Below are 27,808 nucleotides of genomic sequence, written 5' to 3' on the forward strand. Positions count from 1 at the left end.
CAGCAGGTGTCAATAAACACATGGACACCAACGGAGCAACACTCATTCATACCAGGCGGGGGATCCTGCCCCTTACGGCTGCACCCTTCTGTCCACCATCTAAGTCACGAAATCCAAGCCGATGAAGGCCAAGACACACCTAAACCAGCCATCATCTCTCACGCGCTCGCCAGCAGTTCCACAGGCTGGGAGACAAGGCCACGGCACGCGAAGCCCCTCTCCACGTCATGAATCCGAACCAGGTGCCCACCTGCCCCTTCAACTCGACACCGTCAAATGCCTTCCGGCCCCGAGGGATGCAAGTAAATAAACATAGACTTAAAAAAACTCTTCACACCCGACATCCCTGGCCAGAAAAAAGCGAAACAAACCCAAAACAATTTTCCTAACCTACAGTTACAGCATCTTTGGGTCTTACAGTAAATTTTTTTTTTTTTAACCCACAATTCCACAGTGGCAGTGAGTGAGAAAATGACCGAGTCATGTCAAGATGTATGAAAAAAGTACCTTATCCAGCAGGGAAAGGGAATGTTGAGAAAGTCACAGAAATGACGCATTGTATGGATATATTACATAAAAATTGTGCCAAAAACAGTTCCTATTTTTTTGTTTTGATTGTAAAAATCTGCTCATAGTTTTCGTGATCCGTTCCCCTGTCTTCGTCAAAAGGGGAGGGGGGGTCTCCTTGTCCCCTTCACCTGCCCCCCAAACAGTCAATGGGGCTAGAGCAGAGCACAGTTATATCTACCTATCGACCTAGATAGATCGATAGATAGATTTTAAATCCAGGACACAAACTGGTCCTTGGGATTGTGGTTGATAGGTTGTATTTTTTTTTTTTCTAAAATCCCCATTTTCGTTTTTCAGGTGATTCCTCGATTCCCCTTTTTCGGTTTGTTTGAAATTTCATATTTACAGCATTTCAATCTGTATCCACGCCCGCCCGCCTCCCCCGAATTAACCCTCCAGCCCACCCTAAACCCTCCCCACCCCCAGCAAAATGACGTCTTCATGTGATATTGGCTCCCATGGTCTCTCTTGGGAAGAAGAGGGCGAGAGAATTCAGAGTTGTGCTTGAAAAGGGAGACATTTTTGTTTTTTGTTGTTTTGTCCTTCGAAAGAAAGAAAGAAAAAAAAAAGTGCCGCTTGGGTTTCTGTTGTTCTTTTGCTCAAAGATGATCCAACCGATCCGAGGGGCGGGGAGGGGGAGATTCAAGTGTCAAATTGCCCCCCCAAAAAACCTCCCCACCCCTATTTTGACCCAACCGGGTTCTGACAGCAGCTCCCATGAGGCACCTGGCTTCTGCATGTCTTCAGAGGAGGAAATAAAAGCCAAACTGGAAAACGCAGACGGGGGAGAACTGCAGGAGTTTCCGAGATTCCCAGTGAGCCGCAGGAAAATGGCGCGTGCATCTTGACAGAAGTGGCGGCTGTGGAGGGCGAGGGTGGGGGAAGCGGATTCAGCATCACACTGATGGCCCAGGAAGCACCCCTCTTCTCCTGGTTTTCTCCACCACCTCCCAGCACAGGGTGCTGATGCGTGTTTGATTTGCGAGCCGTGAAGGGGGGGCGCGGGGAGGGCCGCAACACAGCAAGGGAAAACAAAAACCCAAATCAAAGATGGCCACCTCAGTGCATCTTCCTCCTCCACCGGAAACAAGGCGGCGCATCAGCCGTTCCTGGCACCAAGGATGCTTTTGAGAGAAAAACGCACCTCTCCCCGCCCAGGCTCCTGCGGACTTTGCTGATGGTTTGGCATAAAAAAGAACTGAAATCAAAATCCTTCCGCTGAGTGACTTTTAAGAGCCACTTCCCCACCGTGCCTCAGTTTCCCCCCAGCTGACAAATACTGGAAGGTCAGCACCAGGTTCAACAATTTCTATCCAGACCCAGAACAACCCCCGCCCCCATCTCTCTCTCTCTAGATATAGCTTTCTCTATAGCTCTCTGTATATCTATACATATATATTTTTTGGCAAGGTTCATATAGAAGAAAGTGGAGGTCACAGGAGAACGCCCCTCGGCAGGGCAAACGGGCTCCATCGACCCCTCTCTCAGCTGACCAATCGGATCCCGGTTTGACGTTGCCAAGGTGCATACACGGGGGAACATGGCCTCTACGTGGGTGCCGGCGTGGGTGCGTTCTGGGGCTCTGACGGAGGCCCAGCTGGCCTCTCCCCCACGGCGATCTGTTTGTTAAAAAAAATTCAACCCCCCCCACTTTTTTTTTGATCTTCTCCCCCCCAAAACGAACTAAAAAAAAAAAAATTAATGACTGAAGAGGGACGCTCTTAAAAAGCAAACAGGGGCGATCCTGTCGTCCGGCCGGTGCCTTTTTCATTCCTTCTTTCCCTCCCCATCTCCCTCCTTTACTTCCAAAATGCAAAAGCAGCCACACACCCCATTTCCCTCCTCCTGTTTCCACCAGGTCAAGCAGGAGGACGCCAGACCATCCGGCCACCCTTCGGAGAGGAGAAAAACACCGGCTTTTCCCAGCCCCTCTCCTCCTTCCCCGGCCCTGCGTGCGCCCGGCTGCGGCACCCCACCCTTCTCTCTCAGCATCCCAGGGCGAAAAATGAAAACCTCCAGGCCGCGGCCCGGGGGGGGGGGGGGAAGGGTTCCTTTTGGCGACGGTGGGATGAGGCGGGGGGGAGAGTCGGCGGATCGGGGCGGCGCCTCAGTCCGCGCCTGGCTTTCAGAGACTGGTGACCAGCTGCATTTGACCGTCTCCCTCCGGCACCGGGCCCTCCAAGCCGGCTTGAACCAAGTAGCCGTCAGTGCTAGGTCTCCGGACTTGGTAGTACGCTTGCAGCTGGCTGCGGGGCACCAGAGCGGGCCGGTTGGTGTAGTAGATTTCATTGATGGCTTGGGCGTGGGGGAGGATTTCCCCAACCGCTTCGGGGCTGCTGTCCGGGTAAGGGGAGTCCCTCAGGTTGGTCATACTGGTGTACAAGGAGTCCCTGTTGGGGGAAGGGGCCTGGCCGTCTCCGCCCTCGGTCAGGTCGGCCGTGCAGCTCTCCGACTCCTCCAGGTCGCTCTGGTAGAGGATGGACTGAGCCCGTTGCAGCAGCAGCGGCTCCTCCAGCGCCTTGTACATGAGTTCGATCTCCAGGTTCTCCTCGTGGCTCAGGGCCGGGGCCTCCGGCGCCACGGCCGCCGGCTCCTCCTCGCCGCTGCTGCCGCCGGGGGGGGTGGGCGGCCCGGAGGGGTCGCTGGGCTCGGCCGCGCCGGCCGGAGGGGGCGCCGGCCCCGCGTGGGGCCCCTTGGCCGTGCCGCCGGCCCCGCGCAGGTTGTTGTGCACCAGCTCCGAGATGATCATCTTCTCGAAGGCGGCCGCGTCGCTCAGGTTGCGCCGGCAGTCGGCCAGCTTGGCGCCCTCGGTCGCGAAGTCACCACTGCGGAGGGAGTAGCTGTTGTTGAAGTTGCCGTTGAGGGGCAGGGTGTCCATGCCGCAGGCGTCCCGGCTGTTGTTCAGGGGGTGCTCTGCCGGGGGGGGGGGCAGCAGAGAGAGAGAGGGGGTGGGGGTTAGTGGGGGGCGGGAGGGAGGCACCGGACGTTCACGACTGAGATCGGGACCAGCCACCTCCACGTGTCCTTTGCAGAGGGGGGCGGAAGCATGCGTGTGTGGGTGGGGTCTGGTAGCTGCCAATCAGCTGGTGGGGGGCGGGGCTCAGAGCAGCCACTCAGTCTGGCTGCCTGTCTCCATTAGCCCCGCCACTTGGGGAACAACAGCCAATCACAGAGGCGGGTGGGCAGAGCCGCTTCCTGGGAATTTTTGGGGAGGGGGAAGTGTGAGCAGGGAGCTCAGCGGGGGCTGGGTGGCAGGGTCGTGAGGTTGCACCCCGACCCCCCCTCACCGCCATGGGGATGTGCCGGACCCGGAGCTCCCGGGTGGTGTCGGATCCAAGTGACCCGTCTGCTCCTGGCGCCGGGTGCGGGTTGGACCCAGCCTGGGGGGTGCTGCTTTGGGCCTGGCTTTCCGGGGGAAGCTCAGAGCCCAGCCCACCCGATCTGGAGGGAGGCACATGCTGGCCAGACGCAGCCAAGCCCCACTCCCTTGCTGGCGGGGAGGGGGCTGACCCCCCAACCCGGTCTCCCCCCAACACACATACCTGCCGTCCACCGACTGCAACCTAGTCTGGGAGTGTCTGAGGCAGTGGGCTCCTTCTCCTGCCTCCAACCCAATAACATTGGGGACCTCTTGTGCTGAGATCTGGGGGACCCACCTCCCAACCTGGGGAGCCCCATCCTTCCTGCTCACAGAGAGCGTCATGGGGGGCAGGGCTGCCTTGCTCTGAATCACTGAGTATTGGCCGCTGGTCAGATACAGGCCTGTACAGACCAAAATGCCGCGGCAGGCGGGCGATATGGGATTATATGGACCAGGGTCCAATCTGGCGCAGAGGGAAGGTGACAGGGGACAATAGGGACCCCGGGGACAGCAGGCGTCCGCTACGGCTGCTTTTCCCTAGGCCGCTAGGACCTGATCCCAGCGGCAGCCGCTCGGCTTCTACCGCCCTCTAGTGGCCACCATGGGGAATGCGAGGATGGCACTCCTTTATAGCCCGGCCTGCAGCGCCCCCTGCTGGGAGAGGCCGGGGCTGGAGTCGCCTGGGAGCTCCCCCCACCGCCGGCGCTCCTGCCCCGCGCCCCACAGCACCCCCTGCCGGGAGAGGCCGGTCTCCACGCCAGCGCCTGGCTGCCTGCACCGTCGTGTCCTGGCTGCGCCCCACCCCCAGCCTGCCAGTCAAACTAGCAACGAAGGAAACATTACTGCGAAATGGAACTGGAAAGGAGGGACGTACTGGACTCTCGGAAGCTCCCTGCCGGTGGCGCCAGCGAGTGGAGAAGGGGAGAGAAGAGAGAGACGGTTACAGAGCAGGCAGGGGGGGCAGCACCCCCAAAGCAAACAGCGACCCCTAGGGAGCTCTCTGTGGGTCCCTACAGCACTTCCTGCTGGGAGATGCTGGGGCTGGAGTAGCTGGGAGCCACTCCCCACATCCAGTGCTCCCCTCCTGATCCCCACAGCACCCCCATCTGAGAAAGGCCCCGGACTCCAGAGCCCCTTTCCTTGGAGAAGATTTAAGGGGACCCCCTCCACACCCCTAAAGGAACTTCTCTGGAAGGAAAGTGGGATCCCAGAGAGTGGGTCCCCTCCAGGGGTGTCTCCAGACCAGGAGCACTTGGGGGGCAGCGAGGTGTGTCCTCGCACCGGGGGCAGAGCGAGCGGGAATGGGGGGTTGGTGGAGTGTGTGCTCACATCGGGGGCAGAGTGGGGGAGAATGGGGGGCTGTGGGGTGTGTCCTCGCATGGGGGTAATACGAGGGGGGCGGGGGGCTTACCTGGGGAGTTGAAGACGGGGGGCGAGGAGGGGTTGAAGCCCACGGACTCGGCGATGAGGGTGTTGTAGGGGCTGGTACCGCCGCGGGTCTGCAGCACCGGGTTGGTCAGCAGGTGGTTCCCCATGGTCCCTGCAGGGGCCGCAGAGGCAGGCACGTCAGCTCCCCTGCGGGGCACCCAGCGTCCACCCCCCAGCCCCGAGATAAAGGGGGCATGTCCCCCCTGCCGGCCACGCCGCCAACTCCAGCGCACCAGGCTGAGCAGGACTGGCCGGGGCAGTGCGGGGACGGGACGCCACAAGGGAGAGAGTCCAGGGGCCGCAGGGAGCAGACTGGGGGTTCTGGGGGGGTCTCACCTGGATTTGGGGGGCGCTGGGGGGAGGGGGTCTCACCTCGGTTCAGGGTGGGGGTGCTGTTGATGTCCCCCGCCATGAAGCTGGACTCTGTCTGTTTCCGGACGGTGTCGTTCCACATTCTCCGGATCCGACTCTGCGAGAGACACACGTGTGTGTGTGTGAAGTGGGACGGGGGGGGCTCAGACACAGACACCCCCGGCCGTCTGTCCCGCCGCAGAGACCCCAACCCTGCCTGAGAGAGAGTGGGACCTTCCCCCCTCCCATCTCACCCCAGCCCTAGGGAGGGCTCTGTCCGACCATCTCCTGCCCTAGGGGAAGGTTCTGCCCCCCCCCCAGCGCCAGGAGGGCTCTGCCGAGCCCCCCACTCCATACCTGGGTGCCCGTGTAGTAACGGTTGTTGCTCCGAATGGCTGAAGTCTTGAGGGAGCCGAGGGTGGCCCCGGGGGGGCTGCGCAGGCAGCAGGACGTGTGCCGCAGGCATTTGCTGAACTCCCTGTGCACCTGGGGAGAGGGCGGCTGGATTAGTGCGCTGGCTCCCCCACCCCAGCTCTGCCGGTGCCCCTCAATCCCGCCCGCAGCCCCACCCAACCGCCACCAGCCTGACCTTCTTCTGCAGGGCACAGTGGAAGACGAAGATGAACATGCCCTGGAAGGCGTTGAAGGTGGTGAAGAGATAGGCCATGACGATGGACTCCTTGTTGATGAAGAGGAGGCCGAAGGCCCAGGTGAGCCCCAAGAGGAAGAGAAGCGCGATGGCGCCCAGCGCCCAGGACCTGCAGGGGAGAGACACAGAGGGTTACGCATGGCACCTTCCACACACCTCGCCCGGTGCCGCGATGCAGCCACCTCTGGGGTGGGCTATGAGGGCTGTTTATCCAGGGACCCCTTGCCCGGTGCCGAGATGCAACCACCTCTGGGGTGGAGTGCGGGAGCTGTTTATCCAGGGATCCCTTGCCCGGTGCCGAGATGCAGCCACCTCTGGAGTTACCACGGCCCCGTCCAGCCTGGCTCAGGCCAGTGCAGTGCGGGCTCCTCCTGGGAAGGGGTATCAGTGGGGGGGGGGCCCGGTGACCCCCCCGACCCGGCCTCACTCACTTGATGTTGTCCAGGCGGCTGGAGTCGGGCTTGAGCACGGCCGCGCTGCGGCTCATCTTGTGCAGCGTGATCATGAGGAAGAGCAGGTTGACCTGGGGGCGGGGCAGCCGTGAGACCCCAGCTCTGAACAGCCCCGCCCCCTGCGCCCCGCCCCCCCTTGCCCCGCCCCCTGCCTGACCCCACTAGCTGCGAGGCCTCCTGCCCCCCACCAATCAATCCTGCAATCCCACCCCCTCTGCCCCTCTCCCCTTCCGCTAGGGCCCCTGCTGCCCCACAGTGGGAGGGGCTATTCTGCCCCTTCCCCCAGAGCCTTCTCTGCCCCTCCCCCCATGACCCCTCTGCCCCACACTGGGAGGGGCTGTTGGAGGGTTTCTTTTGCTGCTTGTCTGAGGCCCATTTGCAGGAGCCAGGCCATGGCGCCAATGGCCAGTCATTCCCCGTCAGGCGGGGGGGTGGGGGTGTCTCTACCCAGGGACAGCTCGGACTCAGGGCAATGACTCTAAGAGCCCCCCAGGGCTGGGGAGCTGGTCTCAGACTTCACCCCCTGCTGTGTGAGGGGCCAGTGGCCAGAGCTGGCGGGAGGGGCTGGGAGCCAGGACTCCTGGGTTCTATCCCTGCCTTGGCAGTGAAGATGATGATGACAATCCCTTCCTGGGGGGTTGCCTGAGGCCGGGCTCCCCCTTCCCCCCACCACTCCTGTACTCACCATGATGATGAAGGAGACGGGGCCGATGAAGCTCCAGATGAAGTAATTGTCCACTCGGAGCCAGCAGCTGTGGAAATGGGGCAGGGGGAGGGGAGGAGAGTGTCAGCTCTGGGCAAGCTGGCCTGGGGGCCCCCCATGGGGCAGGAGACCCCATCCCCCCTCACCCCTTCTGGGGCTGCCCACGGCAGAGAAGCCCACCCTATAGCTATGGGACACGAGGACCACTCGGGATGCCCCCACATACATCCCAGCACTCTGTCATAGCAGTGCCAGAGCCCTGACCCCGACCAGGACGGGCGGGTTTTACTTTCTCAGTATTTCCTAAAGAACGGTGAAGACTCATTGGATGGAAACCCTTAAAACCTGTTGATTTGCAACCAACTGCATCCATCACACTGCGCTGGGCACCTCTGTTTGCTAAGTGGGACGATCCACTCGATCCACCCACATTTATTTGAGCCCGTCTGTGGCTTCACATGCAACTAACTCATCACTGAGACGCGGGAGTTTTACATTTTGTTATGATGTTAGGAAATGGCGAATGCTGCATTTCTTATTCACCAGAGTCAATTTTTACTCGGGATTTGTGTCAAGCTGCGTTCGGAGGAAAATTGGAATTCAATTAAAAATGCACAATTTTTAAAATGCTTTTTTATGGCCGAGTTAAATAAAACTCCCTAAACGTCCTGGGGAAAAAAGGGAATTTCTCAAACCGAACTGATTTATTAAGTGAATTTAGTATGATCTGGAGTTAGTGAATTGAACTGATTGATTCTGGTCACCATGTGCGTGGAGATTCCTAGCGCTAATAGATCTCATCCTCTCACACTTAGTTTTTATTCACAGAGTGGAAAAGGAAAACAAGCTTCCCTGGGATTTCAACTCCCGGTCAGTTTCTCAGGTTCGAACAAACTGGATAAAACGCAGAGAAGAAAATGCTCTGTCTGCACCCGCAGAAGAGGCTGCTGCTGTCAGGAGCTGGTTTAGCTCTTCCACAAACTCCGGTTACAGGTGCAGAGCCAGCGACTTCCACGCAGTCAGGGGTTTTGGCTTTCTTTAAAACTTTGGCAGACCATGCGTGGTGCTGCCTGTTACTTCTTGAATTTGATTTAAAGGGTTTTAATAGCGCAGAAGAAGTTTAGGTCTTGGCCCTGGTTGTCAATTTCAAACTCCGTTTTGAAGAGATTTAGTGTGATAAAGAAACAGGGAATTCATTTAAAAAACGAGATCTTTTATTTTAAAAACCCAAATTGATCCAACCGGCCCCTGGAACTCACAGCCATTGGGGCCATAGCCCCGCCCACCTGGGCACTCAAGCCCCACCCACTAGTTCTGATGCCTTGTTGGTGTCATGGCCACATCCACCCAGGGACTCATGCCCAACCTTCAACCACTGATGCCTTGTCTGTGCCATAGCCCCACCCTCCAGCACACACACCCCATTGGTGCCTTAGCCCCGCCCCATCCCATCCCTCACACCCCATTGGTGCCTTAGCCCCGCCCCGTCCCATCACTCACACTCCATTGGTGCTTTAGCCCCGCCCTGTCCCATCACTCACACTCCATTGGTGCTTTAGCCCCACCTCAATCCCATCACTCACACCCCATTGGTGCCTCAGCCCTGTCCCGTCCCATCACTCACACCCCATTGGTGCCTTAGCCCGGCCTTGATCCCGTCACTCACACCCCATTGGTGCCTTAGCCCCGCCCCGGCACTCACGCCTTGTCGGTGCCGTAGCCCCACCCTCCAGCATGCACGCCCCATTGGTGCCTTAGCCCCGCCTCGATCCCATCACTCACGCCCCATTGGTGCCTTAGCCCCGCCTCGATCCCGTCACTCACGCCCCACCGGTGCCTTAGCCCCGCCCCGGCACTCACGCCTTGTCGGTGCCGTAGCTGCGGTAGTCGATGGCCGCGGCGATGCCCACCACGAGGGCCGGGAAGCAGTACCCCCCCAGGTAGTAGTACTTCTTGCGGGAGTACTCGCTCTCGAAGACCTCGACCAGCATGAGGTACAGGTGCACGCCCTCCAAGCACATCCAGGAGAAGGCTGCCAGGAAAAAGTAATGCAGCAGCCCCGCGAAGATGGGGCAGGCGATCTGGGGAGGGGAGAAGGGACAAGGGGATTAGCGATCCGCCCCGGGACCCCTCGCCCAGCGCAGAGAGGCAGCCGCCTCTGGGGTGGGCCGCGGGGGCTGTGTCAGAGCCGCACAGGAACACGATCGTTAAAGACGGGACACGCTGGGAGAATGAAACTGCGGGGAGCGGTGGGGGGGGGCAGAAGGACCGCCCGGCCGGGCCCGTCCTGCAGCACCACGCCCGCCAGCGCCACCCCCTCACACCGGCGGGCAGGGCGCCCCCTGCTGGGCCCCACCTCGTACTGCGTCTTGTCGATGCCGATGAGGAAGAGGAGCTCGGCGAGGAAGAGGCTGAGGCAGAGGTTCTTGTGGATGGTGTTGCGGTCGGTCTGCAGCCCCCGCAGGAAGCAGAAGGTGGAGATGCAGATGGCCAGGCACACCAGCGAGATGACGATGCCCACCCAGGTGATCACCGACAACAGCAGCTCGTTGATGCGGCCCTGGTACTGGGACGGGGGGGGGGGGGGAAGGGGTGAGGATGGGTGCAGGGGAGCCCCTCCCCGAACCCAGAGCTCGCCCCAGCATCCTGGGGTGCTCCCCTCCGGGCACCCCCTCCTCCATCTCCCCGGGAATCTCCCGCCTCTCCTGGCACCCCCGCCTTGGGGATGCTTCCTCTCTGGGTACCCCTTCCCCATCCCCCTGGATGATTCAAAGATGCACCCCCCTACCTGTGCCATTGCTCCAGCTATGCCTCCCCTCCCCCGCGCCCTCCTTCCTCTTTGCCGGCACTCTGCCCCCCCCTTCCCCCCATGCCATCAGCTGGGGTTGGAGCTGGGGCAGGTTGCAACTTGAGCGAAAGAAGCAGAAGGTTGTTATCCTCTGACCAGCCACTAGAGGGGGACGGCCTCACAGACCAGCCACTGGGGGGTGGGGGGACAGCGCCCCCAGTGAGCTGCGGGCTGGGCGAGGTCCCCCCCTCCCCCCCCCGATCCCAGCCCTGCCCCCGAGCCGAGGCCCTTACGATCTCGCGGTGCGCCATGAGCACGGCGAAGTTGGTGAGGTGGCTGCAGGCGCAGGTGGTGTGCGTCTTGTTGGTCTCCACCAGCCGGCAGCCCTGCGTCGACCAGTAACCCATCATGGAGCGCTCCGAATAGTTCCAGAAGGAGCAGTTGGCGTTGAAGTGGTTCTTAGCCTGTGGGGAGCAGTGGGAGGGGGGGGGTGACACACGTCAGTGACAATAGGGGTGATGGGAACTCGAGCACCCCAGGGGACCCAGGCCGAGAGAGGAGGGGGTGTATAGCGATGGAGAGATGCCCGAGAATTCACGCGTTCAGATTCGCACTCGGATTCCCCCCTAGCACTACAGCGCCTCCTGGTGGCGGCGGTGTGTCTCACCTCCAGGTGGGAGAGGGTGAAGATGACGGGGTCCATGAGGAAGACGCGGCTGGACTCCTTGTTGATGGAGGCGGCGATGACCTGGGAGTTGACGACCAGGGTGGGGCTGGGGGCGCCGGCCTCCCCGCTCAGCTTGACCGTGGCATTCTCGGTGGAGAGGAAGAAGCCCAGGTTGTTGTAGAGGATGAAGACCACCTTGACCACCCCTGGGGAGGGAAGGAGGGGTGGTTAGTGCCACTCCCTGGGGATTGCCCCTTCCGCAGCTCCAGTGCGGGGTCCCGGCCCGCCCCCACTCACCGTTGCGGCTGTTCTGCTTGATGGTGTTGGCCGAGAGCTGGATGGAGTTTTCGCTCGCGTATTCCTGCGGGAAGACCAGCTCCTGCACCTGCCCCTCCGTGTTCAACACCGTCACCTCCAGCACTGCAGGGGAGAGCCGGGACAAGGGCACGCGTGTGCTGTCTCACATATGCAGCCCGGATGCCCTGCACATGCATCGCACGCACACACATCCGTCCTGCACACGCCTCCATTCTGCACACGCGTCTGTCCCACACATGCATCCATCCTGCACACGCATCACAACACATTTGTCCTGCACATGCATTGCTCGCCCGTGCATCGGTCCAGCACACACATCCGTCCTGCACACGCATCACACATGCACCTGTCCTGCACATGCATCTCACGCACACGCATCCATCCCGCACATGCCTCTGTCTGCACACGCATCCGAGCTGCACATGCATCTGTCACACACGTGCATTGTCTTGCACACACATTACTCACGCATCACATGCACACGCATCCATCCTGCACATGCATTGCTCACGCAGCCCTCCTGCACGCATTGCACATGCATCTGTTCTGTCCAGGGGAGGCGCTGGCTCTGAGAAACACCAGCTGCTCCAGCCAACTGTGTCAGGGTGTGGTGAGGGTTCATCCACCCACCCAGTCCCTGGAGGAGCCAGGCATCCGGGTGAGAGGCTTAGCCCAAGCTCATCTTCCCCACCTGCCTCTTGGTTACCCAGATATTGGAGATATGGGGGGATTACTGGGGTCTCTGCCACCGTGGGCCGGGACAGGCCTTGCTGGCCCCCTTCCACCTCCCTATCTCTAGAGGACCCAGGTGTCTGGGCGTCAGGGGGCCACTCACCCACATTCTGCCGGGTGGTGACGAAGCGTGCCGGCTCCTTGACGTTGTCAGCCAGCAGGAAGGCGCCTTCCTCCAGGATGTCCAGCAGCATGGTGGCCGTGTGGACCTGCTCCGTGGCGTTCATGTCCTTCCACGACTCCAGCGCCTCTGGCCGCAGCAGATTGTCTACAGTCTCCACCACAGCCTGGGGTGTGTGTGTGTGGGGGGGGAGACATGGCTCAGCCCCACGCTCGGTCCCACACCGGAGAGGGCAGCCGGGATTGGGAGCTAACAGGGATTTTTGCACAGACCCCGGGGTTCCCTCGGGCCAAGCTCCTCTCGACAGCTGCAGCCCCTTCTCTTGCCCCCCAGACTGCCTGCCCCGATGCCCCGCACCCCCCACCTGGGACAACCACCCTGACCTCTCTGCCTCCTCCCCGCACCCCTTGGCTCAGGGCTAGGTGGGTGAGTGGGTGTCTCTCCAGCTCCCCCTCTCACTCCCTGGTGTAAATCTGGAGCAACTCCACTGGAGCCAATTCAACCTCTAACTTCCTAGTATAAAACTGGCGTAACCCATGACTTCTCACTCCCTGGTGTAAAGCCGGAGTAACCCCACTGGGGCCAATTCCCCTCACACTCCCTGGTGTAAATCTGGAGTAACCCTCCTGAAGTCACTGGAGGTATGCTGCTGTCAGTGTGGTGTAAGGGCGGGGCGCTGTCAGGGCGGAGAGCCCTGCCATTAGCTGCCCACTGGGGACCGGTTTTCAGGGGCCAGCTGTGGGGCTGACTGGAGCTGGGGAGCCCAGGAGCCCCCCTCACCTTGATGTAGTCTTTGCAGGTCCGCTCTCGCTTGTGCATCTGAAGGCGCCAGGCACCCGGAACGCAGGGCAGGGAGGCAAGCCGGGACAGAGAAGAAGGAAAGGTCAGGGCCAGATCCCGGCACCGAGGGCCCAGGGCTTTGATCCTCCGGGATGTGTTCTTGCCTTGGGGCCTTGGAGCAAATCTGCGCTTCTTGCACAAGGTCCCTGCTAGGCCATGTCAGTGACAGGTACTGACCGGTAACCACCGAGTAAATAGCTGATAACTAGCCGATAACTGTTGGGTAACTAGCCGATAACTAGTCGATAACCGTTGGATAACTAGCCGAGCCGTTGGGTAAACTAACAGTTGGATAATTAACTGATAACCGTTGGATAACTAGCTGATAACTAGCCGATAACTGTTGGGTAACTAGCCGATAACAGTTGGATAATTAACTGATAACTGTTGGATAACTAGCTGATAACTAGTCGATAACCATTGGATAACTAGCTGATAACTAGCTGATAGCTATTGGGTAACTAGTCAATAACCATTGGATAACTAGCTGATAACCATTGGATAACTAGCTGATAACTAGAGGCGATGACCATGGGTAACTAGCTGATAACCATTGGGTAACCACCGATGATCACTGTGTAACTACCGATGACCACTGGGCAATTAGCCCAATCACCAGCTGAGTGTGAGCGGGTGCGTCACCCGTTCCAGCTTGTGACCTCTAGCGTACGTGCAGCGGGAGGGGCCAGGCTGTCACATGCCCTGGCTGCCGGTGGCCGGGGAGAATGACAACGCCCTGAAGCGAGGGCATGATCTGGAGGCTGCCAGCCCGGCAGGACACGATCCCGAAGGAACGTGGCCATGTCACGGTGTCAGATGAAGAACCGTCATCTCATGATGCAAAGCGGGGACACGCTGCGGAACGGGCCCGGTCCAACGCGGCAGCGTGGCAAAACACATCATTGCAGAGCGACGTGCCGGAGGGAGAAGGACGCATCATGTCCTGATGGCACGTGAAGCCATCCCAGAGGAGCACATGGGATGACATCAAAAAGGGGCGCCGGCCCATTGCAATGCCATGTGATGACATCACAGAAAAAGCTCACATTGTTGCATGTCATGATGGCCCCATGAAGCCGTCATGATGGTGTCATCATACAGAAATGGCCCCACATGGGGGCACAGCAGGGGTTGGCACGGAGGGATGGCCTGGGATGCAGATAGAATCAGAGAATCGTAGGACTGGAAAGGACCTCGCAAGGTCACCTAGTCCAGTCCCCGGCACTCAAGGCAGGACTACGTATTATCTAGACGACCCCAGACAGGTGTTTGTCTGACCTGCTCTTAAAATCCTCCAATGATGAGATTCCACAACCTCCCTCGGCAATTTATTCCAGGGCTTAATTATCCCGACGGTTAGGAAGTATTTTTCTAATGTCCAACCTAAACCGCCTTTGCTGCAATTAAAGCCCTTTGCTTCTTAGAATCAGAGAATCAGAGAAGATTAGGGGACTTCAGGAGGTATCTAGTCCAACCCCCTGCTCAAAGCAGGACCAACCCAACTAAATCATCCCAGCCAGGGCTTTGTCAAGCCGGGTCGTAAAAACCCCTAAGGATGGAGATTCCCCCACCTCCCTAGGTAACCCATTCCAGTGCTTCACCACCCTCCTCGGGAAATTTTTTTCCCTAATATCCAACCTAGACCTCCCCCACTTCTTGTCCTGTCCTCAGAGGCTAAGAACATTTTTTCTCTCTCCTCATGGTAACAACCTTTTATGTGCTTGAAAAATGTTCTCATCTCCCCCCTCCCTCTTCTCTTCTCCAGACTAAACAAAGCCCGTTCTTTCAGTCTGCCCTCACAGGTCGTGTTTTCTAGACCTTTCGTCATTTTTTTGTTGTTGTTCTTCTTCTCTGGACTTTCTCCAATTTGCCCCCATCTTTCCTGAAACGTGGAGCCCAGAACTGGACACAATCCTCCAGCTGTGGCCTAATCAGCACAGGGTAGAGCAGAAGAATTACTTCTCATGTCTTGCTTACAACACTCCTGCTCCTGAAGGCACCTTCCTCTGTGAGATGTGATGGGATGAGAGAGATGCCATGGCATATGGGGTGGAAGGGATTCCATAGGGCTCCCGCGTAGGGGGTTACCTACATAGGCCCTGCCTGGGCATCCCAGAGCAAACCTGCACAGACCCCTCCCTACAGCCTGTCACCTAGGTAGCATTAGCCTCGCTTACAGATGGGGAAACTGAGGCACAGAATGAGGGGGAAGTGATTCACCCAAGGTCACTGTCAGTGACAGAACCCAGGAGTCCTGGCTCCCAGCCCCCTGCTCTGACCACTAGAGCCCGCTCCCCTCCCAGAGCTGGGGGTAGCACCCAGGAGTCCTGGCTCCCAGCCGCCCTCACCTTGTTGTAGTTCTTGCCAGCCGACTCCCTCTCGATGGGGCGCAGCGCTTGCAGCTGGGCGTCCAGGATGTCCAGCAGCTGCTCCATCAGCTTGACGGAGGAGCTGACGTCGCCGGCGTAGATGGGCCCCCGCGTGTGCCGGGCCAGCTCGCTGGCGATGTTGGCTGCATTCTCCCCGCTCTTGATCTGCCGGGATAGGGAGGGTGACCCCGATCAGCCCTGGGGAGCCCGGTGCCCGGCCCAGCTCTCCCCTCGCAGGGTATGAGCCCCTCAGGGTACAAGTGACCCCCTCTAGTCTCCCGCAGGGTCTGAGTACCCCAAATGCACCCCTCATATGGTACGAGCTACCCGCCAGATCCCGCCCCACAGGGGAGGGCAGTGGGCATGGAGAGGGCGGAGGGCACGCGGGGCAGGACAGTGATACCTTCTGTGCCACCTGGTTGACCCAGGGGCTGGTGCAGTTGCTGAGGTCGGGGCCACGCGGGTTCCAGATCCCCAGGGCTGGCAGGCACTGGAAGGAGGCGATTCCTGTGGGCAGAGAGAGGGAGGCGGGAGGCGCCGGGGAAGGGAGATGGCGCGGGGGCGAGGGAGTCTTTCATTAGCCCCCTGGCGGCCCAACCCCAGAGACCGCAGTGTAGGCAGGGCCCATCCACACTCCTAGGGGTATGTGGGCTCTGGATGCCTCTGACCTGGGGGGTGCAGTGCCTGAAGAGGCAGCAGCTGCCCCTTTTGTGCGGCCACATGGCCCTCTAGGGGTCAGGCTGGCAGAGGGTATAAAGGCCCTACTATAGCTGCAAGCAGAGGGAGCGCTCCCCTAGCAGGGAGAAGGAGCGGGGTCTCACCCTACCCGCTCCCAGGTTGTGGCTGCAGCCCTAGTCTGCGCAGGGGCACCCCTGTTCCAGCACAGAGGGGCATAGCCTGTGAGCTGTGGGCACGGGGCAGCTTGATGCTGGCTGCAGGCTCTGGCTGTGCAGCGCTGAGCCCCCTCTGGTCCCCCGCACCGGCGCCAGGCAGTTACTGTGCCACGATTCTCCACCCAGGGGTGGACTCAGCCCTAGGCTGCTCAGCGAAACGGGGCCAGAGCTAGGGAGGGAATCCAGGAGTCCTGGAACCTGGTCTCGCGCTCTAACCACTGCACCCTCCTCCCCCCTCCCCCAGAGATGGGGAGAAAACCCAGGAGTCCTGACTCCCAACCCCTCCCACACTCTACCCACCGGACACCCCCCTCGTCTTCCCTGCCGGCCAATGCCCCCTGCCTCGTCCCCGGCCGCCCTTTACCTCTGGTGCCCTTGGGACACGGCCGCTCCACCAGCATCCCCTGCTGCGTGGCCGGCCACTGGACCCGCCTGACCTCCTTGGGCTCGCAGAAGAGCTCGGGGGAGACGTGCTGGTTGGAGGAGGGGGGCTTGCGGGTGCTGGGGGCGGCGGCCGTGACGGGGTGCAGCTCGGTGCCCTTCTGGTTGATGGCGCCGATGGGGTGGGTGGTGAGGGGGGCCCGGCGGGCCGTGGTGGTGGCGGCGGGCGAGGCCGTGGTGGTGACCGTGGTGGGCCGCACCGTGGTGGTGGTGCTGAGCGGCGTGGAGGTGACGGGGCCTGGGGGAGGGAGGAGGGAGTGTTAGAGACCCAGATGCCCCCCCATGGCCCTGGAACCCTCCCCGCCCCGGTTCCCCTCACCCTCCGTACGGCCCTGGGACCCCCCCTACCCTGAGTCCCCCACTGCCACTCACAGCCCTGGGACCCCCTCACACACCTGAGACCCTCCCCCCAACACCCAGCCCCACTGACACCATGCACCCAAATCCCCATGACCCCTGCCCCATAGATTCCTGTGGGTCCCTCCCCATCAGACCAATCCACCACAATTTCCCCCCAACCCCCCAAGACTCCCCCAACACCTACAGCACCCCCTTGAGTCTGCCCCCCTGAAAGGCCCCCCCCAGATCCCCCTGAAACCTGCCCCCAACCCCCTTGCCGGTGCCCCAGAAGTCCTCCCCAACCCCCAGACATCTCCAGCCAACCCCCCCATGCTCCTATGAGCCCCCCCATTCCTCCCCACCCCCTCAATTTGTGAAGAGCTGTGGCCTCCCCCCCCGCCCCTCTCACACCTGAGAGCAGACATTTTGGTTCCTCCACTGGTGGGGCCCGGCTGTGACCTCCCCATGGGGGGGCGTCTCTCCTCGCCCTAGGGGTGCTGCCCAGCTCTCCCCACTCCCACAAGCCCTGCCCCTGAGTGTGGGGGGATGGAGAGAACGCCCCCAACTCTGTGACCCATAGAACGCACGTGCCACTGCCTCCGCCTTTTTCATCCGGGGGGCCGGACTGGGGGGGCTCTGGGTTCCCCTCCGGCAGGCTCCACAGGGAGGGATTGGGGGACCCTGCATCGAGCACCCCCACTTCCAGAGCCGTGGCACAGGCAGAGGGGCTGGAGGCTGCGGGTTGGGGGCTGGAGGTCTGGCTGCCAGAACCTGACTGCTCCTGCCCCGCTGGGCCCCCTCCCGCTGCATCGGGGGGGTGGCGGGGGGCTTATCTGGCAGCTCAGGCTGCGCGCTTGGGTGTCCCCTCCAAAACAGGGACCCAGCCGGCTCCCGAAAGGGGCTCACATGCCACCCATCCGGCACCTTCCCCCACCCCCCATTTCTCTCTCCCTCCTCCCCCCCCCACCCATGGGTGCCGACGCTGGGGCGTCACCGAGCCAGTAACACCCCCACCCCCACCCTGCCCTTTGCCTTTGCTCCCGGATGCCTGGGTTCACATCCCCTTTGTACAACTCATGGTTTGACTGATCCCTGCCCCCTCCTCCCCCCATTCAGTCTGACACCCCCACCCTGGGCTCCCTGGGGAGGGGCTGGGCAGGGGAGCCTCTAAAAGGGACGCCCCCTCTGTGTGTCCCAGAGTGGGGGGGCGGGGAGGGGGGCTGCAGCGGATGCTTTGTGAGGTGAGGGCGGATGGTGGCGTGGAGATAATTAATTGCCTGTGGCAGAGAACAAGGCCCAGAGCTGCTGGCTCAGCAGGGCCCGGCCGTGGGGGGCTCGGCGTGACCAGCCCACCCCGGCGGGGATCCTTGTCAGGGCAGGAGGGGGCCTTGGCTCCCCGTGTGGGGCTGGTGGAGCTGTCACCAAAGCTGAGGGGACTGGGGGGGGGGGGGGGGATGATCCCTGGGGACTTGCCCTGCACCCCAAGAGGTTTGAGAAGGCCCCTCCCACCCACAGCCCCCTCCGCCCCACACTGGGAGGGGGCTTTCTCTGCTCCTCCTCCCACAGCCCTCTTCTGAGAGGCTCCCCCTTCCCAAACCCTGCTCCCTAGACCCCACTCCCCTCCCAGGGCTGCAGACAGCGCTCTGGAGTCCTGACTCCCAGCCCCCCCGCTCTAACCACTAGACCCCGCTCCCCTCCCGGAGCCAGGGTTAGAACCCAGGAGCCCCATCTCTCCTCCTGGTCTGCTCCTCCTGGGGCTGGCGGTGCCCAGCAGGACCCCACGGGGCTGGCCAAGGGGAGGCCCGTGCTCACCTGTGCTGGGGTCGGGGGGCCCAAACTCCAGAGCGTAGCGCACCACGAAGTAGTTGTTCCAGACGTAGAGCTGGTTGTCACGGGGGTTGTAATCCACGGAGGAGACGTACTGGTAGGGGTTGGGAAAGGCCAGGGCGACCGGCTCCTCCCGGTTCAGGTTGGTGTTGAAGGCGTAGTCGACCCGGTTGCCGGCGGCCTCGCTGTCGTCGTCCACGTAGACGGAGCGCACCACGTACAGCACCCCGCACACCATGAAGGCGTTGGAGGCCGAGCGCTTGTCGTAGCCCGTCTCCCAGGTGCCCTCGAAGCGCAGGGTGTAGGGGTTCAGCTGGCTGACCACCAGCCGCCCGTTGTTGCCTTCGGTGGCGTAGACGACCCACAGGCCGTTCTCGTCCACGGCCAGGTCGATGTCGGTCTTGCCCCCCCAGCGGTAGGGCGAGGTGTCGTGGTAGTTGGCCGTGTTGATCACCGTCTCGCCGCTCTTGATGCGGGTCCGCAGGTCGTACTTGATGATGTTGCGCGTCCGCTCCTTGTTGTAGAAGACGGCCCCGTCGTACACCACGAAGCCCGTGCCGTCCACGCGGTTGGGCAGCCGGTAGGTGGTGGTGTGGCGGGCGCCCACGTAGTCCTCCCACGAGGCGTATTCCGTCAGCGTGTCCGTCCGGTAGGGGATCCAGGGCATGACGTAGATCCGGTCGCCGGCTTGCAGCGGGTCTTTGCACCAGGCGCCCGACTGATGTTCCGACTCGTGGGTGGACGTGGCCTCCAGCACCTTCTGTAGGGTCCCCGGGCAAACGAATACTGGGGAGGGGGGGAGCAGGGAGGGGAGGGAGATTTGGGCAAGTGGGGGGGGGGGAAGAGGAGGATCAAGAGAGCGAGCCAGCGATAGAACAAGAGACAGAGAGAAAGAAAGAAAGAGAGAAAAGAAAAGAAAGAATAAATTTGTAACAGGCTGTTGGCTGGAGGAATGAAAATCAACACTCGGTTCTGAGGACAGCTGCAGGCACAGGTGATTTATCTCTGTTATTCAGCAGGGATGGCTTCCGGGGGGGAGGCTACTTTTTGGTGGGGTGGTGCGGGAAAGCGGGGGGCATTGTCAAGGAGAGGGGGGGGAGAACCCAGATCGAAAGGAAGAGACAAATTTGGGAGGGGGCGGCCTGCCCGATCGCAGGGTAAGGGGAGCGTGGTCATTTGCTCCAGAGAGCGGGGGCCAGCGACGCATGGGCAGGGACGGCCCCACTGGAACTGGGTCTGGTTTCACAGAGCCAGCCCGAACGCCACGGGGCCCGGTTGGGGCCCTGCACCCTGCACCAGGGGCGATTCGTTTACGCTGGCAGAAAGTGGGGAGGGAAGCGGGGGGCAGATCCTCAGCTGGGCAGAATCACATGGACACCAATGGAGCGAAGGCATGTGCTCCAATGGGGGATCTAGCCCATTTGCCAATGACTGCCCAGGCTGCAGGGTGAACAGGATCAGGCCCCTCGATGGAGCTGGTCTCCGGCTTCGTGAGCCAGGGGTTCTCAGGGGAACCCTAGCTTAGCTCCAGTAACTAAAGGGCGATGGTGAAAAGTCAGCAATCAACCAGCCCGTGATCTTAGCTGATTCTCCCTCCCTCTGGGAGCCGGGGCAGCACTATCATCTGCATCTTAATAGGTGGGGAAACTGAGGCACAGAGCATCCTTCAAAGAGACAAGCGGGGGATACAACCCAGGAGTCTTGACTCCTGCTCTAACCATTGTCAGATGCTACCTCCAAATTCAGGAGTCCAGCCTCCCAGCCCCTCCCGCTTCACCACTAGGCTCCCATGTCCTCAAGGAGGTAGGAATGAAATCCAGAAATCCTGACTGACAGCCCCCTACCCTACCCACTAGGCCACCTTCCCACAGCTGTGAATAGACCCCAGGAGTCCTGACTCCTGATCTCTACCCCACTAGACTCCACACCCCTTCCAGAGCTTGGAGCAGAACCCAGGAGTCCTGACCCCTAGCCCCCCTTCCCCCGCTGCTCTAACCACTAAACACCACTCCTCTCTGATTAACATTCCTCCAGATTCTCCCCGTCTTCGGAGATTCTTCAGGAAAAAAAGCCTTTCCCCTTGGAAGGAGGGCTGGGCAGGTGATGGACTCTAGCCCCTGTTCCTACCCATTGAGTGGAGTGACACCGATTTGGGGATGGGGGACTCCGTTGGGATGAAAAATAAACAAAGCAAAGATCCAACATTTTGCCAATTCAAAAGGAACAGCGGCAGAGCCCCGGTTTGGATCCTGTCTCCAGCCGGCGTCTCGCTGGGCGTGGGAGGCTAAGGGGGTGTCCCATGGCTCTGGGGGGCAGGGAAGCGTTAGCGTAGAACCCTGCAGAGAGATACTGCCCCTCGAAAAGATTCTGGGACCAGCGGCCTGTGGGGTTAGCAGCCGGTGCTGGATTCCCTCCTGGGACGAACAGCTGATGGAAGGAGGACAGAAGATCAAAGCAGTCTGGTCTGCTACCCACCGCCAGCCCCTCCATCCTCCCAGACCTCGCCCCACCCTGGATGCCTTTGGAGCGACCTTAACAGCCAGGTTTGATTCAGATCAGCATGAGTCATGAGAACTGGTGCACATGGGGGGTGGGGGTAAAGTGACAGCAGGGAGCGATGGAGAGCAGGGGGTGGGGTGAGATAGCGAGCAGACACCCCCCCCCCCAACTCAGACGTGATCTGGGGGAAGGATCTTGGGTTCCAAGCCAGGAGGAAAACGTTGTTAGCGAGGAAGACGGAGCAGGGAGGCTGGGGGGGGGGAAGGGGGGAAGTGTGACCGTCCGCCGTGTGTCTCGGGCCAGCTGGAGAGAGGCTGGGGAAGAAAACGAGGGTGGGGGTGGGTTAGCGCTGCAGGTAGAGAAATGAGGCCCCCGAGCCAGAGCAGAGGATCTGCCGTGGGGATGGCAGGTTTGGGCGCAATCCCTCAGGCGGCCAGAGGGGGAGACAGAGTTAACAGTGGGCAGGGTCAATATGAAGGGCACCGCCTCCCTTGGGGGGTGGGAGCGTGAGGGTGGGATCAAGCTCCCCGTCGGGGCGGGGGCGGCTGGTCACGGGGGGCCTCACACCACTCCCCGCCCCCGCCAAGCCCAGCTCCCATCAGGGCTGGCGTGTCCCTCATCCGCTGCCGACACAGCGGTGGGGGGATGGGGAAAGGGATGCGGCCGGTGGCTGGGAGGGACCCGATCTGGAGCCAAGCAAATCCTCTGCTCTGGGTTTAGCTGCTCCACGCGTGCAGGATGGGCCGAGTGCCCGTGGCGCCAGCCGCCTCCAGTCCCATGGGCCGTGCCAGCCCGGGAGGCCTGTGTCTAGACAGGCTCCGGCACGTGCAGCAGCGGGAACCTCTCGGCAATAATTCCATGGGGGCAGGACCGGATTGCCAGCGACACCACCCCCCTGCTGACCGCCGGTGGAATTAACCCCTCCTGCGCTCGGGTCGCTGCCCCTGCTGCCTATCCCTTGCTGTGGGCGTTCGCACAGGTGAGAATCACGACAGGAGCCTTTGGCACGAGGGGCGACGGGACCCGGGGAGGTCTCTGCAGCTCTTGGAGCACAGTCCCCTTGGGGCCCCTTCCCACAATGCACCTCGCCCTGGTTTGCTGCAATGCTTTATTGCCCGCAGCCTGGTGGGTAATAAATAACCCTTCTCTGGGCACAGGCGAACTCCATCCTGTGACCTCACTTCTAGCGACAGGGGGAAAGGCCTGAGAGGAAGGGACTTGCCCAGGGTCACATGGTGACTCAGTGGCAGTGCTGGGGAGAGAACCCAGGAGTCCTGGCTCCCAGCCCTGACTGCTCTAACCACTAGGCAATCTCCCAGGTTAGCAAATAGGCTGGGAATCAGGACTCCTGGGTGCATATCTGGGTTTGCTGCTGCCTCTGGGTGTCCTTGGGCAAATCTATCTATCCCTATACACCCCCCGTATCTATCTATCTATCTATCTGAGATGGAGAAGCCACCACAGCCTTTGGTCTGTTGTTCCCACAGTTAATTCCCCATCACAGTTAAAAATGCGTCCAGTCTGAATTTGTCCAGCTTCCGGCTGCTGGCTCTTGCTCCGCCTGTGTCTGTGAGACTGAGCAGCCCCCTGCTCTTGGCCCGGGACTGTGACTGAATCCCCTCTGTCCTTCTCTCCCAGAGGCCGGCCCGCTCCTCCATGCTCCTCGCAAGGCAGGGCTCCAGGCCTCCAGTGGTTCCTGTGGCTCTTCCACCCCCCACCCTGCCAACCGGCCACGGGGCCCATTGTCGGCCCCATCAACATGGTACCCAGGGACCCAACAGCCCCACTTTTCACCCACTGCTCCCACTGGGACATGGAGGAATCACAGCAGCCCCGCTACGTCCCAGCATGGCCCAGGGGACTGACGTGGCTGGTTTCACTGTGAGCTTCCATCCTTCCTAGAGACCCGATGCTAGATTAACGGCTCCCTAAGATCTCCTATCTCCCCCCGCGCACGCTCCTCGACCCATCTAAACCCCAGCTCTGTATCCCTGCCCATGTCCATCCCTGTACACCCCCGACCTACCCCTGCACACGCCCCTCCTCTATCCACCCATCCCCCAACACACCACCCCTCCATCCATCTAAACCCCAGCTCTGTATCCCTGCCCATGTCCTTCTAGCCATCCATCCCCGTATATCCCTGACCTGCCCTGCACACACCTCATCCATCCACCCCACCCCCGCCAACCTGCCCTGCACACACCTCATCCATCTACCCTACACATCCCGACCTACCCCCGCACACACCCCTCGAGCCATCTAAACACCATCTCTGTATCTCTGCCCATGTCCATCCCTGCACACACACCCCATCCATCCATCCGTCCATACACCCCCAACCTACCCCTGCACACACCATCCATCCCCTACACCCCCAACCATCCATCCATCCCCCCTACACCCCGACCTACCCCCGCACACGCCCCTCATCCATCCCCGTACACTCCGGACCTACCTCTGCACACACACCCCTCCTCTATCCACCCATCCCCCAACACACTACCCCTCTATCCATCCCCATGCACATCACCCGCCTACCTAAACTCTCTGGCCCCAGTCACATAGTATTGGAGCGCTTCACAATTATTACATTATTGATCCGCCCACTACTCTTGTGAGACAGGCAACTGCTATTCGTTCATATTCTCTCCTCTGGGTTGGTACAGCACCTGGCACGATGGGGCGCTGGGCTGTGACTGGGGCACCTGGATGCTACCACACAAACCAGAGAGACTGAGGGATTTGTCCCACATCCCATGGGGAGTCTGGCAGGAGCTGAACCCATCACGAGCCCCTAACCGCTCGACCACGTTTCCTCCCTGGCTCCCTTCTCCCCATGCACCGTGATCAAGTCCCCGTTGACCCTTCTCTGCGGTCAGCGACACAGACCGAGCGCCTGACACCGCCGAGCCTGGTACAACAGCCAGCAAATCCCGCAGCCCCGCTGGCAAACGGCTCTGTGGCTAATTGTGATAGACGGCAGCAGGCAGAGGTCCATGGGGGAGCCCAGATGGGGGGACGGATGGAACCACCCCACAACCTGCCCTGCTGTTCACGCCCCCTGCAAGTGCCCCGTTGGCTCTTCTGGGAGGGGAAAACACCCATTTAATTGGAGGATGGGGAAAAACTGGGGGGAACAACAATCCTCATACACCCTATCTATCTATCTATGCCCAGGCAGCCCATCTGGTCCATATTCCAGTCTTACGGACTCAACGGGACGCTTTTGTCCTTTCGACAGCCAGGGCCAGCTCCCTGCACCCCCGAGGGTACATCTGGGGTTGAGATCTGAGCTAACCTGCTCGAGGCACGCCCCACCCCGCAAGGAATCAAGACAGCCCAAGCCGGAGGGGGGGTACTGCCACCCCGCACGTCCTCCCCGCGTCAGTGTGGCCGGTGTGTCCATTGAACTCCAACGTGCGTCACACGCACATGCTCACGCGGGTCTCCAGCGGGGTTTCCTCTGCCAGCACAGAAGGTCGTTATCGAGCTGGGGTTCAGGGGGCAGCCTGGTGGGACGAGCAGGCAGGACGTGGGGCCTTTCCCCCAGAACCTGTGAGCTCCGGCTGCAGGGACCCTTTGGTCTCACCCTCATGCCTCTGGCAGCCCTGGGTCTTTCCCTGCTATCATCCACACCTGCCCCCTGGGCTGCCCCAGAGGGGTTCCCTTCCAGCCTGTTCCATGCACCGCCCAGTTCCTGCCAGCCAGGGGCAGCAAAGAGACGGGGGAAGAGGAGATGATGCAGCCAGCCAGCCAGCACTGGCTCCTCTGAGCCAGGGGCATGTGGGTGGTTCCGGGGTGTCTGCGCCTCCCCTGAAATTTGTAACACGCCCACTCCCGTCTCCCTAGCGCAGCCCCCTGGTGCCACCCTCGGCCCCTCTCTGCTGCCCAGCTTCCCCAGGCTTGGGGTAAATTCTCTTTTGCAGGGGGGTGTAAATCCAGGCCAATGCTCTGACAGTCAAGGGAGAGCCGCACTGGGGGATGCAAGCAGAGAGTGTGTGCAGGGTACGTATATTGCGATGCATGTGCTCCCGCGTGTGGGCACGTGTGTTCCTACGTGCATGCCCGGCCATCCATGGGAGTGCGTGTTCCTGGGTGGGCCTGTTGGCATGTGTGCGCATGTTCCCATGCACGTGAAGTGTGCCCGTGTGGGTGCCGGCTGGCATGTGCATGCATGTTCCTGTGGGCATGCATGTTTACATGTGTGCATGGGCTCATGTGGTCTGTGCATGCACAGCGGAATACGTGTGCGTGGGTGCGTGTGGTGTCACCCTCTGGTGACACAGGCCACGGAAGGGTAAAGGTTCTTCTGCTAGCGCAAACCAGCAGAAATCCTCTTTAGCTTAGGTGCTGGGCCATGCTGCTACCCAAGGATCAGGGCTCTAGCCCCAGCGGTGGGATCTGACCCTGTTCCTGTCCCACTCTGGGGCGACCATAGACTCCTCTCTGAGACTCACAGGTTCAGTTGGGCTGGCCCCACGGCCCAGGCTGGGGGTGGTGAGGTGGGATGGATGGATGGATGGCTCCTGGCGGGAGGAGGAGAAACACATTGTTAAAGATGGGGTGAGGGTGGGTTAGCTGGTTTCGATCCCTCCTGGGTGCACAGGGGGTGGGAATGGGGGGGGGTCAAAGACAATTCAGCTTAGGAGAAGAGAGCTCGGAGCCAGCCGGGGCGGAAATGGACAAGGAAGCAATAAACATAAAACACAAAAAAAATCACATCAGGAAGATTTTTAACTCCCCCAAACCATGGAATCCTTGCTGGACCTGTGGGAAAAAAGCATATTTAACGCCCCCAGCAAAAATAAATACTTATATCTCCTCCTTCCCTGCCCCAGTGTATTCGGAAATACAAAAATAAGCCAAGAGAAAGAGAGAGAAAAACATGGATTGGAAAGAATCAAGCCTGGCTTTTTTTTTTTTTTTTTTTGCTGTTGTCTCTGAGCAATTATCAATTTGTTAATTTACTGGCTTCCTACTGCTGCCTCTGACAGCCCCAATGCTCGTTAGAAAAGCTCGTTTTCTACCTGCCGCTCCTGGTACTTACGTAAAACTAGACACCTCCACAAAGAGCCGAGATGGTCAAATTAAAATAAAGAAATAAAGAATCAAATCAATTGACTCCCCGCCCCAGCTGGCAAGAACAGATTGAGTTAAAGACCATGATTGCGGCTTTTGTTTAATTTAATTTCTTTTAACAGGCAGGAAAAAAAATAAGACGAAGCCCAAAACCCTGGATTTATCGGAAGAAAAGAAATAAAGGAACCAAAAAAAGAATAAAAAGAAATAATACAAAATTCCATATTAAAGTGGTTAGTAAAAACAAACAAAAAACAAACAAACGTAGCCAACAGATTGCTATTATTAGTGTTAAAAAAGCGTTTATATATAAATATATATGTATACACACACATATATATATATACACACAAATCAGGTTTCTTTTTTTTTTTAGTTGTGCGTTGTCTCGTTAGCACAGCATTTCAGGGGTTAACAGAGAGGAGAAGCTGGGAAGAATGAGACAAAGTCACATAAAATTAAAGCGGGAGATTTTTCCAAAAGGACCCAAGGGGTTTAGGAGCGCCTATGTGTGGTGTCGGAAAGCATTCTAAAGCGGAACAGTGGTGCATGTGCTTCTGGTTCTGATGGGACACGTTTAAAATATCACTTTGTCCTAATTATTGCCAGTATCAATTAACACATAATTGAAAACTGGCAACGAAGAAGAATAAAATCACTTTCAGTGCAAGCCAACGTGCCACTGATTTCACTCTGATTTAAGCAGGTTCTTTACTTGGAGCATGTGCTTATGTTCTAATGGGACATGTCTGGACTAATTATTATGATCAATAATAAATAATATGACTAATATACCCGGAAGTGGGAGCTAACGGCCTGTGGACTTCAGGCGGATTTAAGCATGTTCTTAACATGAAGCGGGGGCTTAGATGCTGTCCCAAGCAGGGGTGGCAGTAGGCTCATGATGAAACAATTAAGCACCGGAAACCATGGATCCCCCCACCCCCTCCGCACTGAAGAGGGATTCAAAAAAGCGAATTTGCCAATCGAAATCCGATTTTAACGGACTTTTTTTGAAAGCCAGAACTCAGTGAACCTGCAGGACCATGCAGCGCCCTCCCCGCTCCCTGTCACCACGTAGCTTTTTGTTTTTAATTCCGTGTTAAAGGGGAAGGGGGGAAAAAAGAAGGAATTAGGAAATAATAATAATAAAAAAGAGACAGAATCAAAATCAAGAGGAGAAAGAGAAAGCCGGTGACTGAGGTAGATACCCGACTGGTTGCCATGGAAACATGAACAGAGAAGCAGAGAAACTCAGTTGAATGATTAAAAAAAAAGACGGAGAAGAAGCCCCCCCCTATGACTAGTTCCCCTGAAGGAGGTAAAAAGTCACGCAGACATTAACGGTTACCCCCCCACACACGTCCCCGAGCAGGCG

General features: G+C 59.6%; 1 protein-coding gene across 1 annotated transcript in view; it reads right to left on the minus strand.

Annotated features, from left to right (window-relative positions):
- Positions 1-2,616: 2,616 nt before the first annotated feature.
- The window catches only part of ADGRL1 (adhesion G protein-coupled receptor L1), a 78,860-nt gene continuing 53,668 nt past the window's right edge, over positions 2,617-27,808 (minus strand). The window contains exons 6-24 of the mRNA XM_067563801.1: positions 18,835-19,635; positions 16,607-16,921; positions 15,753-15,856; positions 15,329-15,514; positions 12,921-12,959; positions 12,123-12,306; positions 11,267-11,389; positions 10,970-11,175; positions 10,596-10,766; positions 9,871-10,080; positions 9,375-9,595; positions 7,497-7,563; positions 6,791-6,882; positions 6,300-6,468; positions 6,068-6,196; positions 5,732-5,828; positions 5,343-5,471; positions 4,806-4,823; positions 2,617-3,483 (exon numbers count right to left, since the gene is read on the minus strand). Of these exons, the coding sequence (XP_067419902.1) occupies positions 2,696-3,483; positions 4,806-4,823; positions 5,343-5,471; positions 5,732-5,828; positions 6,068-6,196; positions 6,300-6,468; positions 6,791-6,882; positions 7,497-7,563; positions 9,375-9,595; positions 9,871-10,080; positions 10,596-10,766; positions 10,970-11,175; positions 11,267-11,389; positions 12,123-12,306; positions 12,921-12,959; positions 15,329-15,514; positions 15,753-15,856; positions 16,607-16,921; positions 18,835-19,635 (4,049 nt within the window). The 3' untranslated portion in view covers positions 2,617-2,695. The remainder of the gene's footprint in view (positions 3,484-4,805; positions 4,824-5,342; positions 5,472-5,731; positions 5,829-6,067; positions 6,197-6,299; positions 6,469-6,790; positions 6,883-7,496; positions 7,564-9,374; positions 9,596-9,870; positions 10,081-10,595; positions 10,767-10,969; positions 11,176-11,266; positions 11,390-12,122; positions 12,307-12,920; positions 12,960-15,328; positions 15,515-15,752; positions 15,857-16,606; positions 16,922-18,834; positions 19,636-27,808) is intronic.

The sequence above is a fragment of the Emydura macquarii genome, unplaced genomic scaffold (genome assembly GCF_026122565.2).
Source record: "Emydura macquarii macquarii isolate MOO-44397 ecotype Brisbane River unplaced genomic scaffold, CSIRO-AGI_Emac_v2 contig_2617, whole genome shotgun sequence".
NCBI lineage: Eukaryota > Metazoa > Chordata > Testudines > Chelidae > Emydura > Emydura macquarii.